Below are 13,580 nucleotides of genomic sequence, written 5' to 3'. Positions count from 1 at the left end.
TTTTTTCAGTCTGAGAATTGGTACAATGCAAAAGTTATATGTTACTTATAACCAAGTCTGGAATTGTACGGCCAAAGCCTACCTGGACACCTACAATACCTCACCACTATTTCAGGCTTGGTGGCACCAATTCATCAGAAACGAGTGGGATCTTCTCTTGACTCTCTGAGTCTACCAGAGGACAAACACTCAAATTAGGTTTATGAATAACTCCGTCCACATTTAAATACATCTGCATCCCAGAGTGATGACTCCTTTTCCTGAATTTGATCATGTTAATAATTTTTCACTCAAAAAATCTTGAGTGCCTCCATGATATCAGGCACTGGTCTACACATTCAAGATGTAGCAGTGACAGGGGCGCCTGGGTGGCGCAGTCGGTTAAGCGTCCGACTTCAGCCAGGTCATGATCTCGCGGTCCCGGAGTTCGAGCCCCGCGTCAGGCTCTGGGCTGATGGCTCAGAGCCTGGAGCCTGTTTCCGATTCTGTGTCTCCCTCTCTCTGCCCCTCCCCCGTTCATGCTCTGTCTCTCTCTGTCCCAAAAATAAATAAACGTTGAAAAAAAAAATTAAAAAAAAAAAAAGATGTAGCAGTGACAAAACAAAGATCCCTGACTTCTTAGGGCTTATATCCTAATAGGTATGAAGAGATAATAAATAATATACCATGATAAATGAGGTATATTATAGAATAACTGCTACGGAAAAAACAAAACAAAACAAAGCATAAGTAGAAAAATGGAGAAAACTAAAGAGGATTGGGGATGGGGGCAGGTAGCAGTTTTGAACAGGGTGGGTATGGTAGGCAAACCCTTAATGGAGGCAAGGCATCTGGTTATCAGTTGATGAGGGATAATCTTCCTTGCAGAGGGATTAGCAGGTATGGAGGTCTTAAGGCAGGAGTGTGCCTGGCATGCTTAAGGCACAATAGGAGTGGAGTATGTGAGGGAGAAGAAGAAGAGAGGTGATCAGAGGGGCAGCAGCCAGATGGTGGAGGCCTTACACACCACTGCTAGGTGGTAGGAAGACAGCTTTGGCTTATAAGGCTTTCTAAAGAGGAGTAAGATAATAAGAGTTGCAAAAAGTCCAGTCTCTAAACTGAAACGTCTATTGTGTCTATGACTGCAGATTCTTAAACTTGTGATACAACAGTGTTTATCAACAAATGGCCATTAGGCATAGTTCATCTGTGATGCTGCTACCATGCTTGAATCTCTGAGAGAATATTTTTTTCAAAAGGGCAGGGAGGGATGAGATTTTATAGAAAAACACTGTTTTGCAAACACCCAAAGTGTCTTTTTCTGCACTTGAACGAGCAAACCAATAAAAACCAACAAAACCACTTGGTCCACTCTGACCAAGCCCCCTGCTTTCAAAACAATGCATTTCAAAACTGCAAGAAACTTTAGAGATCAGCTAGCCCAAATTTCAATTTTCAGATGAGAAAACTGAAAACCCAAATGTTAAGTGACCAGTCTCAGTTCACAGAGCAAGTTTGGGGAGAGCTGGGACCATACGGTAGGAGGAGCGTAGGCTTTGCCCTTCCATCGGACTTGGGGTCAAGTACTGGCTGACCCACGCAGGCAGGTCACTCAACCTTTCTCTCACCTTTCTCAGTAGTCCCCGCCTCTTAGGGATGTGGTGAGAATTAAACAATGTGGCCTAGTAAAGTGATTTACTCAAAACCCAGAAGTTATTTCATCATCATTAAGGGAACCCAGGAATCCCGACTTCTGGTCCAGGGCACGCTCAGTAGCACCACTCTGCCTTAAATATCTTTCCTGCTGAATAACAAAGCACGTGTTTTGTTTTAGGTCACAAAGCATCTTTAGCCTATTCCTGTATTTTAACATCTGTTTCTTTCCTTCATTTACTCCATGGATATTTACTAGGCACTCACTGCTACATGCCAGGTGCTGCTCCAGGTGCTGGCGGTCTAACCAAGAAGTCCCAGCGGTCAGGGAGCTTCTCTTCTAGAGGGGAAACACACCCATACTCATAGGGGGAGTTGCTGCGGCCCCCTCTAACTTCACAATCTATTGGGGTGAGCTGTCACTTATTACTACAGCGAAGAGATGCCCTGGGGCTCAGTCTTCCAGGGTGGATGGTGGATGTCCACCATTAAACTGAGCATTCGTAACAATGCCCTGTGTGTCCCTGGTAAATACCTGTAGCACATTTTACTAATTTTGTAATGGATCATGGCTCAACTTCAAAAGTCTACAACAGGGGTGACTCAATCAGTTAAGTGGCCAACTTCAGCTCAGGTCATGTCCTCATGGCTCGAAGGCTCGTGAGTTTGAGCCCCACATCTGGCTCTGTGCTGACAGCTCAGAGCCTGGAGCCTGCTTCAGATTCTGTGTCTCCCTCTCTCTCTGCCCCTCCCCTGCTCGCACTCTGTCTCTGTCTCTCTCTCTCTCAAAAATAAATAAACATTAAAAAAAAGAAGTCTACAACAAATAGTATTACTATACAGGAATGGTTCCATTTCACAGATACTGCTTTGGCACCTACTATATATTAGACCCTGTTTTAGGTTCTCAGGCTCTTTTCCTACCGAAAGAAATAAAGAAAACCTCTCTTCCTACTGAAGCTGCTCAGTCTAGTAGGGGAGATAGAGAGGAGGACATGTAAAGAGAGAAATGCAGTACAGCATGGTCTGAGCCAGTAAGGGTGGTATAGAGAACAGGAGAGTCCTGAGGGGTGTGGAAGTTGGTCAGGGAAAGATTCATAGAGGAGGCAGAGCCTGAGAAGTATTCTTCAAGGATTAACAGGAGGCAAAAAGGAGTTCTGTGAAAAAGGAACAAAAGTCTGGAGTCAGAGTTAGCTTTATGTGCATACATGCTGTATAGTCAAGCAGGGCCCCACACAAAGAAGGGCCCTATGCTTGGCTGTCACCATCTTGAAATTCCCAATAATTTAATAAAGAGCTCCACATTCTCATTTTGCACTGGGTCCAGCAATTATAGAGCAGCTCCTGCAAGAGGCTTGAATCAGCAGGACCAGGATGGGAAACTGCAAGGAGTTCCAAACCGCTGGTGCACAGGCTGTGGAGGGTAGGGAAAGGAGAGTCAAAAGAAGGGCCTGGAATGTTAGGCTAGATCACTACGGAGCTGTGCGTGATGAGGAGCAGAGATTTTATCCCCTAGGCCGGGAGTCAGCAAACTAACCACCAAATCTAGTCTGCCTCCTGTTTTCGTACTGCCTACAAACTCAGAATGGTTTTTACATTTTTAAATGGTTGGGAAGAAATCAAAAAGAGAACACTATCTTGTGTCATGTGAAAATTACAGGAAATTCAAGTTTCAGTGGCCATAAATCAGTCTATGTGGCTTTCCCACTACAATAGCAGAGTTGAGTAGGTTGAGCAGAGACTATACGGCCCATGAGGTCTAAAATATTTACTCTCTGGCCCTTTACAGAAAAAGTCTGCCAACTTCTGTGCTAGGTCAGCATTTCCCAAACTGCATTTTTCAAAAGATAGATTCCACAGTCAAGTACATTTGTAAAATGCTGGGTTGAATTAAAATTAAATAGGCATCTTTACTGACCCTCAAATATGCCCATGTGCGCCAGGACTCTCCAAGAGGGAGAGGAAGCAGGCAGATTGATTTGAGTGCTGAACCACTTTTCCAAGGGAATGCTGGAACTCAGTTTGGCAAACACTCCTTTAAGGCACAGGGAGCCCTCCAAAGGGTTTTCAGCAAGAAGATGATGCAATTTGATTTTTATTTGCTTCCTGGCCCATATGGCACACACAGAAAATAATCATTTTCACGGTCCACTGGGATGAAGGGAGAAGGCGGCTGCTCACAGCCATGTGTGGTTGGCAGCTTGGTTTCTCCAGGCTCTTCTGGCTGCTCTAAGGGCTGAGGGTCATCAGTGAGCTGAGGGAGGATGAGAAAGGGGCCTAGAAGGCCAAGCACAAGGCAAGAGGTGAGAACAGAAGTGCAGCAGTGGTGAGAAAGGGAAATGCGGACCCAGAAGATGCTTAGGAAGCCCATTTAGGAAGCCTGTCGAGGGCTCTCCCTGTGAAGGCAAAGAGGGCAGGGAATGGGCGGAGGGGGGGATGGGGGGGGTTGGGGGGGTGGTGGGGAGACTGCCCTGAGGTCTCTGTCCAGCTAGAGTAACTGGGGCGGCCTTAGCATCACTGCCATGTCCAGCCGAAAAGCCTATTTCAACACAGAGCAATTAAACTGCTGGTCCTGTGAAGATCACTACACACCTGTCTTCCCCTTTCATTTTCTTAAATCAGGAATTCCAAGCCTGCCACCACACCCCCAGCCCTGCCCGAGGCAGAGTCGGCTACAGATGACTTCACATCAAAGGAAGGGGCACACCCTCTGTCTCCAAGCACGGCTGCCTTTACACCCCAGTCACCCACTGAAAGACACCTTTACTAAACAATAGAGTCTCTGACACAAAGCCCAGGGAGCTCCTGCACAAATGACAATAATTCCAAGGCTGCAGCATTAAAATATACATGTATACCATATATAATAATATATAACATATTTTTTTAATTGGGCAACGGTGCTTTTAAAATGACTCTGACTTTTTACTGCCATTGTTTCCTGAGTGCTGACACAGACCCCAGGGCTGATGAGCAGGGAGCACCTGCAGACAGGGTGGATAAAAGGACGGCAACAAAGACCTGTTTCTGACCGCTCGGAGGCGTGGGGACGGCCTCGGTGCTGGGAAATGACACCCGCAGATGGCACCTCCCAAGCACAGGTGTGCTGTGGGTGCACAGTCAAGGGCCAGGTGGCCTCGAAGGGAAGGCACAGAGCCACAAGGGAAGCAAAGAAGATGGGAATGGTGGGTGAAGCACTGTCTCTCCAGTCACTCCCCTGTAGACGTGAACAGCTCAGGAAGCAGCAAGGCTCCCACGGTGAGCAACCAGGAGTTAAACGCCGCGGAGGCGGCATTCAGGCTTGATAGCAAGACATCTAGCAAACAACAGTACCGGCCCACCAGCTCTACCACCCGTTTACAAGGAGAGACGCTGTTGCTCTCTAGGTCTGACCTCAACCCCTGACCCCGGACTCCAGATCCCATCCCCTCTCCTGCTGGCAGGGGCTTTGCTCCTGCAATTACCAATCCTTCCGGATCTAACTGGTCTAACTGGGGCCCTGGTGGGGGAACGGTTGAAAAGTTCCTCAGGTGATCCTAAGGTGCGGCTATAGCTGAGAAACTGAAGTCAGATGAGGTCTCTCCCTCACTTAAACCCTGCCCTGGCTCTTCAGTGCAAGCAGAGTAAAGTCTGGGCTGGTTTCCACAGCTTGGCCCTGCCGGGCTGTGGCCTCCGCTCCTTTCACGTTCCCATGGTTAACCACCTTCCCGCCACACTGGCCTTCCCAGCCTCCACCATCCGAGCCTCCCCCCGTCTCGGGCCTCGCTGTCCCTCAGTACGGGCACCTCATCCACAGGTTTCTATAGACCTGCCTTTTTCTCCCTAGTCACGTTTCAACCCAGGGGTCACCTCCTCAAGCACATTCCTGTGCCACCTGAGCTACTCCCGCCATGACATTCTCCATCCTGTCATCTTGCGTATCTTCTTCATAGCCCTCGTCGGACCCAAATTATCTTATTTCTTTGTTTTCCTGTTTACTGTCTATCCCCCCTCACAAGCTCTTTGAAGGCAGGACCCTGTGAACCTAGAATGGTATCTGGCACTTAGAAGGGGTTCAATAAATATCTGATTGACTGACTGTTAGAAGGAAACAAATTGGGACATCGAGGTAAAGCAAGTTGCCTAATTATATATCCCGTGACAGCATCTGTTACCGTGTGACATGAGTGCCCTGGATTGCCTATTTCCCTTTCTTCATGACTTCTTCATGAGTCTCTTTGGCCATGTCAGGGATTACAGGGATCAGAGGGACCAGAACATGAGTAAAGTGGGCTGGGGAGACATAGGGAACTGCAGCCCATACCCCGGGCTAATGGGAGTGGATGGGTGCCACACGGAACAAAGGCCCAGGACTGCCAGATCTTCTAATTTTTTCATAAGAAGTCATAAATCTGGATGCTTCCATGAGATCTTCTACCTTTAAGTGTTGGTGACTCATTAAAAGAAAACCCTTGAATATCAAACAAGTAGGATCCTCAGGCAGTGACTTGTAACTTTTGGGATCCATCTTCAGATAATCTCCTCTCTGTGACTGTACACCTACCCCTACTCATCTTATTGATTGAAGGAGGGCCCGTTCTGCAGCCCCTAGTAAAGTGGTTTTCCAACTTTTTGGACTACATGCAGTAAAAATAAGTTCATAATATAAATTAAGTGTAATATATAATAAATTAATAATATGACCCTGAACACACATGTACGTGACCACAGTAAGGTCTCCTTGAAGCAATACTTGCCCTACGATCTGTGATGTGCCCTGATGTCTTCCATTCTATTCTATTCTATTTCATTTTTTTTTTTTCTCTCAATACTGGTGTGATGCTCTAGACTCATTGTCATCCCACTGAAGAGACATTTCCTGCAGAATCTGAAAAACTCTTAGTGTACTCTGGACAGGGGTTGATTCCAATGTTTGGGGCACACATTAGAGCTTGAGGTTTGTAGCACCTCTGCCTCCAGGTGTAGATACCTGCCAGCAATTCTGTGGGAAAGAACTGGAAAAGCCTCCAACTTTAGCTTACTTTGTCACATGGGATTGGAAAGGTATCTTCAAAGACCTAAGCCTAGGGCACATTGTATGAATCTTTAAAGGTGCCTAATGAAACGAACAACTGTTTGAACTAATTTAAAAAAATCACTTGTTTCCAATACAGGTGAACTCCTTCATTAGAAAACACTTAACCCTAATACTCTTTTCCTACCAAGTAACTTTTTTAGAAAAACTGTGATATTTAGGTACTCTTCATGAATGCTCAGAAAAATATATGAACAATGTTTCTTCACCAGCTTTTGCATAATATTAACTAAGTGTTACTGTAAAAATCCTGTGGGGTTTGAAAAAAAGTCCTGTAAAAATAACTTGTATGTGCAAATTCAAATCACCTGCCCACCCCCCGGTTTAAAGGATGTCACCCAGCCTTACGCTCAGCGGGAGGAAGCGTCCTGTCAGGCAGAAGAGCCCCCTGGGAGGCCGCCCTGAATAAGCGCGCCCGGGCACTGCTTATTCTTCTCATCTTTGCAGCGTCCACTGGGGGTTTGGGAAAGGAAAAGCACAGGTCCTCCTCCGGGGCGGGAGATGCCGGAGCTTTCGGTCTCTGGAAAGAGATTTTTCAAATGATTGGCATGAGTTTCCGCGTCTCAAATAAGACCCCCACCCTGGCACTGGCACTGACACCTCCAGGGGGGGTTTCCAGCTTCGCTTCACCCCGCCACTCGATTCTACACCTCACGGGCCATTTTATCTCACGTATGTGTATGTATAGCAACTTCCCATTGCTTTTGTCAAATATATTGTATTAAATCCTCTATCGGGCTTAGCATATTCGAAAAAACAATTTATGCACGCTAGGAAACAGGTATCTGTATAAGAGACTGCAATATTGACAGAGTATACTCAAAATGCTTTGTAAATTTTTGTGTTCCTGCCAGCTCAGAAAACAGTTACTTGGCACCCATACATGTCAAGAATTATGGGGAATATAAATACTGCCTTAACATATTTTGGACTCCAGAAAAGTATTTTTTTAAGAGTATAAATATCCTTGAATAATTTAGATTATAAAGTCATAAAACCTAAGAGCAAGAAGTTGTCTTGGACTTATGATATAAAAATGTTTTATTTTCTACCTCTCAGAATTCTATGCTGATACCCCTTGAAAAGGAATATTATGGGCAACATTCCAATTCCTTACTTTTAAAAGTACTTTTAAAAGTACCAGCACAACGGGGTGCCTGGGTGGCTCAGTCAGTTGAGCGGCTGACGTGGGCTCAGGTCATGATGCGTTCAAGTCCCACACTGGGCTTGCTGCTGTCAACATGGAGCCTGCTTTGCATCTTCTGTCCCCTTGTCTCTCTGCCCCTCCCCTGCTCGTTCTCTCCCTCCCTCCCTCCCTCACTCCCAAAAATAAATCAAACATTTAAAAATAAATAAATAGAAATACCAGCACCAAGCACTGTGCCACCCAGAGCACCCTGCGGTCCCACTTTCAGGTGGTGGTGCCCTCCAGCCCAGCGCCCAGCCCAGCGCCAGAACCTCACGTGGGCCTCAACTCCCACTTCTGGTGTGGCTTGGTGATAGACCCTGCCTCCCTCCAACCTTAACAAGATCATGTGCTTATGAACGAGCAATTTTATGGCAGCAGGTGCTTTTAGCTCTCTAACCAAAAACAACTGAGTTAGAGTTCCTGAAGTTACTTACGTAATATGTGAAATGAGTGATTCTCAATCTGGTAGGTTAATCAACAAATTTCTTAAAAATCCAGTGTGAAATTTAAGTCAGATAATTTGGAAAAATGAGTGAGGTTATCTATCATATATGGCACATAATTCCCAACACTCATTTTCTCGTATACATTAATAGAGCCTCGACATCTATATTAGACTTCTCCTTCCAATAAGTTGCTTCTTTCAACACTGATGATATTTTTCAAAATATTTGTTTTGTATCATTTCATTCATTTGCAATTAGAATCAACCCATAAGCCAGATAGAAAAATATTAGCTTCATGACTTTAGAGAAGTGTGTCCTCTCTAAAGGTAAATAAAGCGGCTTTAAATAAAGAAGGTAAATAAACCTTCTCTAAAGGTAAATAAAATACTCAGCCTAATATAGGGGAAGAGTAAATGACTCTGAGATCAAACCCAAACTGGAGTGCAGTCGATTTACTAGTAGTGGAGTGAACTTGGGCAGGCCATTCCTTTCTCTGAACTTGCCCAGCTACCAAATGGAGATAGGAGGCCTCTTCTTTCAGGGACGCTGACATACATACAATTCCCTCTATGGAAACTCAAGAAATGAAGCTCCCTTCCCTATGTAAGTTGCTCACCCTTTATTAACCAGATTTGGTTCCAAGTTACTTTTAAGTCTCAAAAGTCAAGGCCCTAGCCTCTGACACAACTTGGCTGGAAAAAGAGATTTTGAATTCAGAGGGGTCTCTTCTGAAGGGGCAACACTCATTTGTCTGTATAAATTATGCTATATTTACGTAATAGTCCCTTTACTGTTTAGTCTAATTGTTACAAAATATTCATAAGAATGCCACTTAGGTCATGAAACTAATAGTAACAAAAAAAGCAAAAAATATAATACAGGAAAATAAGAGCTTTATGAAAGGTGAAGTATATAAGGATAATGTCAATATTGAATGTAGATAGGAGGTTTTCTTATCTCAGAATGCCAGTGCTCTGCAGGTACCCTGAATCTGAAACAAAGATTGAGAAGTCTGCCAATTAATAATAATGTAAATAAAGTAGATGACTTCTTTGATAGATGCCCTAACAGTTATAAATGTTTTGGGTACTAAGTAAAAGATCTTATAAAAAGGGAAAATATGCAAAGCTAATTTTTATCCAAAGGAAAATAACTCAATTATCTCTGCATGGCAAGATAAATCCCTTTAACTGCCCCTTGATAAAAGATACCATTTTCCTAGTGCAAAATTAGTCATTGTATAGTGAAAAATGAGTCCCATTTGACTATTGTCCTTAACTAAAATCATGTACCCCATTTAAACATATACCTCACTGGACTACTTAAAGTATAAGTAATACATGTAAGTGTTTTTAGTTCTTCAAGGGAAAACCACTGAACAAGACATCAATTTCTATCCTGCCAGGTTCTACAAAATGTTCTTCCACTTTGTAGAGCAAACTGGCTTTTATGAAGCAAAACAGTAAAAGAACTTTTTTTCTTATAAGATTCACTTTATTTTAGAATTTCAGAGAACAATGTAAGTAAGTTGAAATTTTCACTTGAGAACCTCACCTCAGTCACTTTGTGTGTCATGACACTAACCAGTGACGTGAATATAATCAAGGACACTGACAAAGTCAGATTTTAAGCTCTGTTCTGGCTGTTCAAACTGCTAGAGTTTGTTGAAGAAAGAAAGAATTTTCATAGAATAACCCAATCGAAAAAGACAGAATTCCTAGAACATTTAAGGAATCTGCCTGGCCTTGACTTTTCTCCCAGTATTGTGGGCCTTGACCAATTTTTGGCACGGCTCCTCTGGGCCACCAGATGGAAAGGCAGGGTCTCCCCTATTCTACAGGAAGGGGAATCTGCCATATCCCACCTCAGGAAGTTGCTATGATTTAATTTGCAGAGCAACAAAACACACACACACACACACACACACACACACACACACACACAAACACACACACACAAGACCTCTTGGAAGTTAGAAAGCAAATATTAAAAATTCCTGGAAATGAAGAAGGGTGTTTTTGCCCTCTCTGCTTCAGCAGGAACATCCATCTTTTTCCCCTTGGACACCAATACTTCCAGTTCTCGAGCCTTCACATTCGGATGGGGACTCAAACCACTGGCTACCTGCTACCCTCTCCCCCCAGCCCACCCCTCCCAGTTTTTCAGGCCTTTAGGCTTTGACTGGAATTAGGCCACTGGCTTTCCTGGGCCTCCAGCTTGCAGACAGCAGACCGAGGGGGACTTCTCAGGCTCCTTAATCATGTGAACCAATCCCTCAAAATAAATCTCTTTCTATATATCTATCTGTGTCTGTCTGTCTATCTATCTATCTATCTATCTATCTATCTATCTATCTATCTACTGGTCTTTTTCTCTGGAAAACTCCGAGTCTTGATACAATTGTAGATAAATTATACCTCGGTAAAGCTGTTAAAACAATTCCTTCAAGCCTATAACCCTTGGATGTGGTAACTGTATGTGCACCTCTATTACTATGATTTTCTCCACAGGTACGCTGGGCTCCTCTGTCACTCTCAGCATGTGATTCACTGTTGTAATGTTCCCATTCAGAAATGGTGACAGAAAGAACATTGCTTTGACATTCTCATTCTCATTCTTTTTCTTACCCTGGATCTCTCCTATCCCCAAGGTATATATGGGATTCCAAGTCCATTCTTTTTTTTTTGTTTAATTTTTTTTTTAACGTTTATTTTTGAGACAGAGAGAGAGCATGAACGGGGGAGGGGGCAGAGAGAGAGGGAGACACAGAATCTGAAACAGGCTCCAGGCTCTGAGCCATCAGCACAGAGCCCGATGCGGGGCTGGAACTCACGGACCGTGAGATCATGACCTGAGCCGAAGTCGGACGCCCAACCGACTGAGCCACCCAGGCACCCCCCAAGTCCTTTCTTTTAAAAATAAACCACATTGTTTTCCTTGTCAAATAATTGGAGCATGGTTCCTATAAAATATTTTAAAAATAGCTCAAGTTAATCTATGCTGTGATTAATCAAGACAATATTCACCCTAGGGAGGCAGTTTCTGGGATGCTGGTAATGATCTATTTTTCCTTTCTGAATGCTGGTTACAGAGTATGTTGAGTCTGTGTAAATTTATCAAGCTGCACTCATGATCTGTGTCTTTTTAGTGTGGCAATAAAAAGTTTAATAAAAAAACACTTGGGGTTTAAACAACTAGACTTTGTAAGTTTAGGAAACACAAGAGAATTCAGTTTTGACAATAATAATGATGAAAGACAAAACTTCCTATTTATGCACAGGCCCACATCTCTTTTCCTACTTTATACAATCCAAAGTAAGAGAGCAGCTGTTCCTGTATAAATATAAATCTGAACACCAGCTATAACCAGGGGAGCAGAATGAAAGCAGCCATAACAACCACCACCCAGCAGCCCCACATGTCGAGTTGTCGTGGGAACGTGGGGCGCTGCTACAAAAGAAAACAGGGGTACCAGGGCATACTGATATAGCAAGTAGGTATACATGTTTACTTCATGTCTTATAGGATTACAGGTGCTAATGGGCAGTCAAGGCCTGGGTGGTAAGGAGCCAGAGTGCCCCTGAGTAGAGACAGTCCACCACCTGCAGGAGGATGGGCAGTGGGAGGAGCACAGGCCAGATCCGGGGGGAGGGGTGGGGTGGGGGGGTAGAAACAGGGAGAAGGCGCTCAAAGAAGTACATTTACGCTCAAAGAAGTAGAGCTGATTTGTTAAATGTAGGAGCTGGAATGGGTTGCTTTCTTGGTCCCTCTTCCTCGACTGACTGATAGTCAAGGCATCATTAAAAGCCAAACTAGCCTGAGAAAGGAACCTAGAGCCAGAAAGTACTGAGGTTCTGTTGGTTAGGTATTCACAGATTCCTTCCACAAGTGAGCCCCTTATCTGTGAGCTACCCCAGCCCCAGCCTCCAGCTGCCTCCTTTTTCCCCACTCCTTCCTCCTCCATTCCTACTTCCCCACTTTGCCAGGATAGTAGTCCCCAGAGTAGAGGTTCTCTCAGGGGTGAGATGGAAAAGAGGAAAGAAGGCGGAGGGGCAATAGCATAAGTTCACTTTTAGGATTTTTTTGACTGGGGGCTCCAAACTTTAATTATGTTTAAAATGAAATATACTTAAGACCCTCACATAGTCTGCTATAACAAAAAGATTTCAAACTAAAAGAGCTATTTTACTTGACATGGGGACTTCTGAGTCCACTTTTACTTTGTACATAGCACCTAGACATTCTGCAGTAAAGAAATATAGTGACCCTAAACTTATAATGAAATTATAATGACCCTAAACAGAGGCAAATGTCCATATTATCTTTGTCTAACATCCAATCCTGCAGTCTAAAGACTGTACCAGTGTAACAAGGACCAGGTTAACTCTACAACTAGAAATTTTTAGAAAACAATAGGCCTATTGAGTGAATCACTCACAACTACAGAATGTTAAAAACAATTCATAGGAGTCCAATGACAGAATCATAAAATAGAGAGCCACTTTACGATAAGGTGGACCCACTGGGCTGCCAAACAGGGGTTCCCTCTTGTTGTAGCTGGCCCAGAACCCAAGTGTTCTCCAAGACTGTAAGTGTAAGAAACTACATATAAATAAATGGCTGGCAAAAGTATTTATTGCATATCGGTTCATGCTTACTATTTTGGAACCCTATTTTTGCCATCTGCAATATAAGAAGAAGCATAAGAATATAAGATACATTTTGAGACAGTTGGGGTCATTTGGACATGGACTGTGCATTAAATGATACTACCGAGTAATGTTAATTTTCTGAGCTGTGATGATAATGTGGTGGTGATGTAGGAGACTGTCCTTGTTCACATGACATGCAAATTAAACTTTTATGGATGAAGTCTTAAAAGATCTGCAACTTGCTTTCAAATAGTTCAGCAAAAAAACCCACAAATAGTTCATCAAAAACAAACACACACACACAAATATGCATACATGCATAGTAATAAAAATTGAGAAGCAGGGGCACCTGGGTGGTTCAGCTGGTTGAGCCTCCAACTCCCGATTTCGGCCCAGGTCATGATCTCAAGGTTCATGAGTTTGAGCCCCACATTGGTCTCCACGCTGATAGCACAGAGCCTGCTTGGGATTCTCTCTCTCCCTCTCTCTGCCTCTCCCCTATTCATTCTCTCTCAAAAATAAATAAAACTTTAGAAAAAATTGAAAAGTAGCTTGACTAACACCCCAATTCCATGAAAGTCTAAAGG

General features: G+C 43.8%; 1 protein-coding gene across 1 annotated transcript in view; it reads right to left on the bottom strand.

The window, feature by feature from the left end:
- Window positions 1–13,580, bottom strand: part of ARMC2 (armadillo repeat containing 2) — a 108,075-nt gene that overhangs the window by 82,558 nt on the left and 11,937 nt on the right. Inside the window, exon 5 of the mRNA XM_043592066.1 lies at window positions 7,055–7,226. Within this exon, the coding sequence (XP_043448001.1) occupies window positions 7,055–7,226 (172 nt within the window). The remainder of the gene's footprint in view (window positions 1–7,054; window positions 7,227–13,580) is intronic.

Source organism: Prionailurus bengalensis, chromosome B2, assembly GCF_016509475.1.
Source record: "Prionailurus bengalensis isolate Pbe53 chromosome B2, Fcat_Pben_1.1_paternal_pri, whole genome shotgun sequence".
Lineage (NCBI taxonomy): Eukaryota > Metazoa > Chordata > Mammalia > Carnivora > Felidae > Prionailurus > Prionailurus bengalensis.
This window is presented reverse-complemented; position numbering and strand designations above follow the sequence as displayed.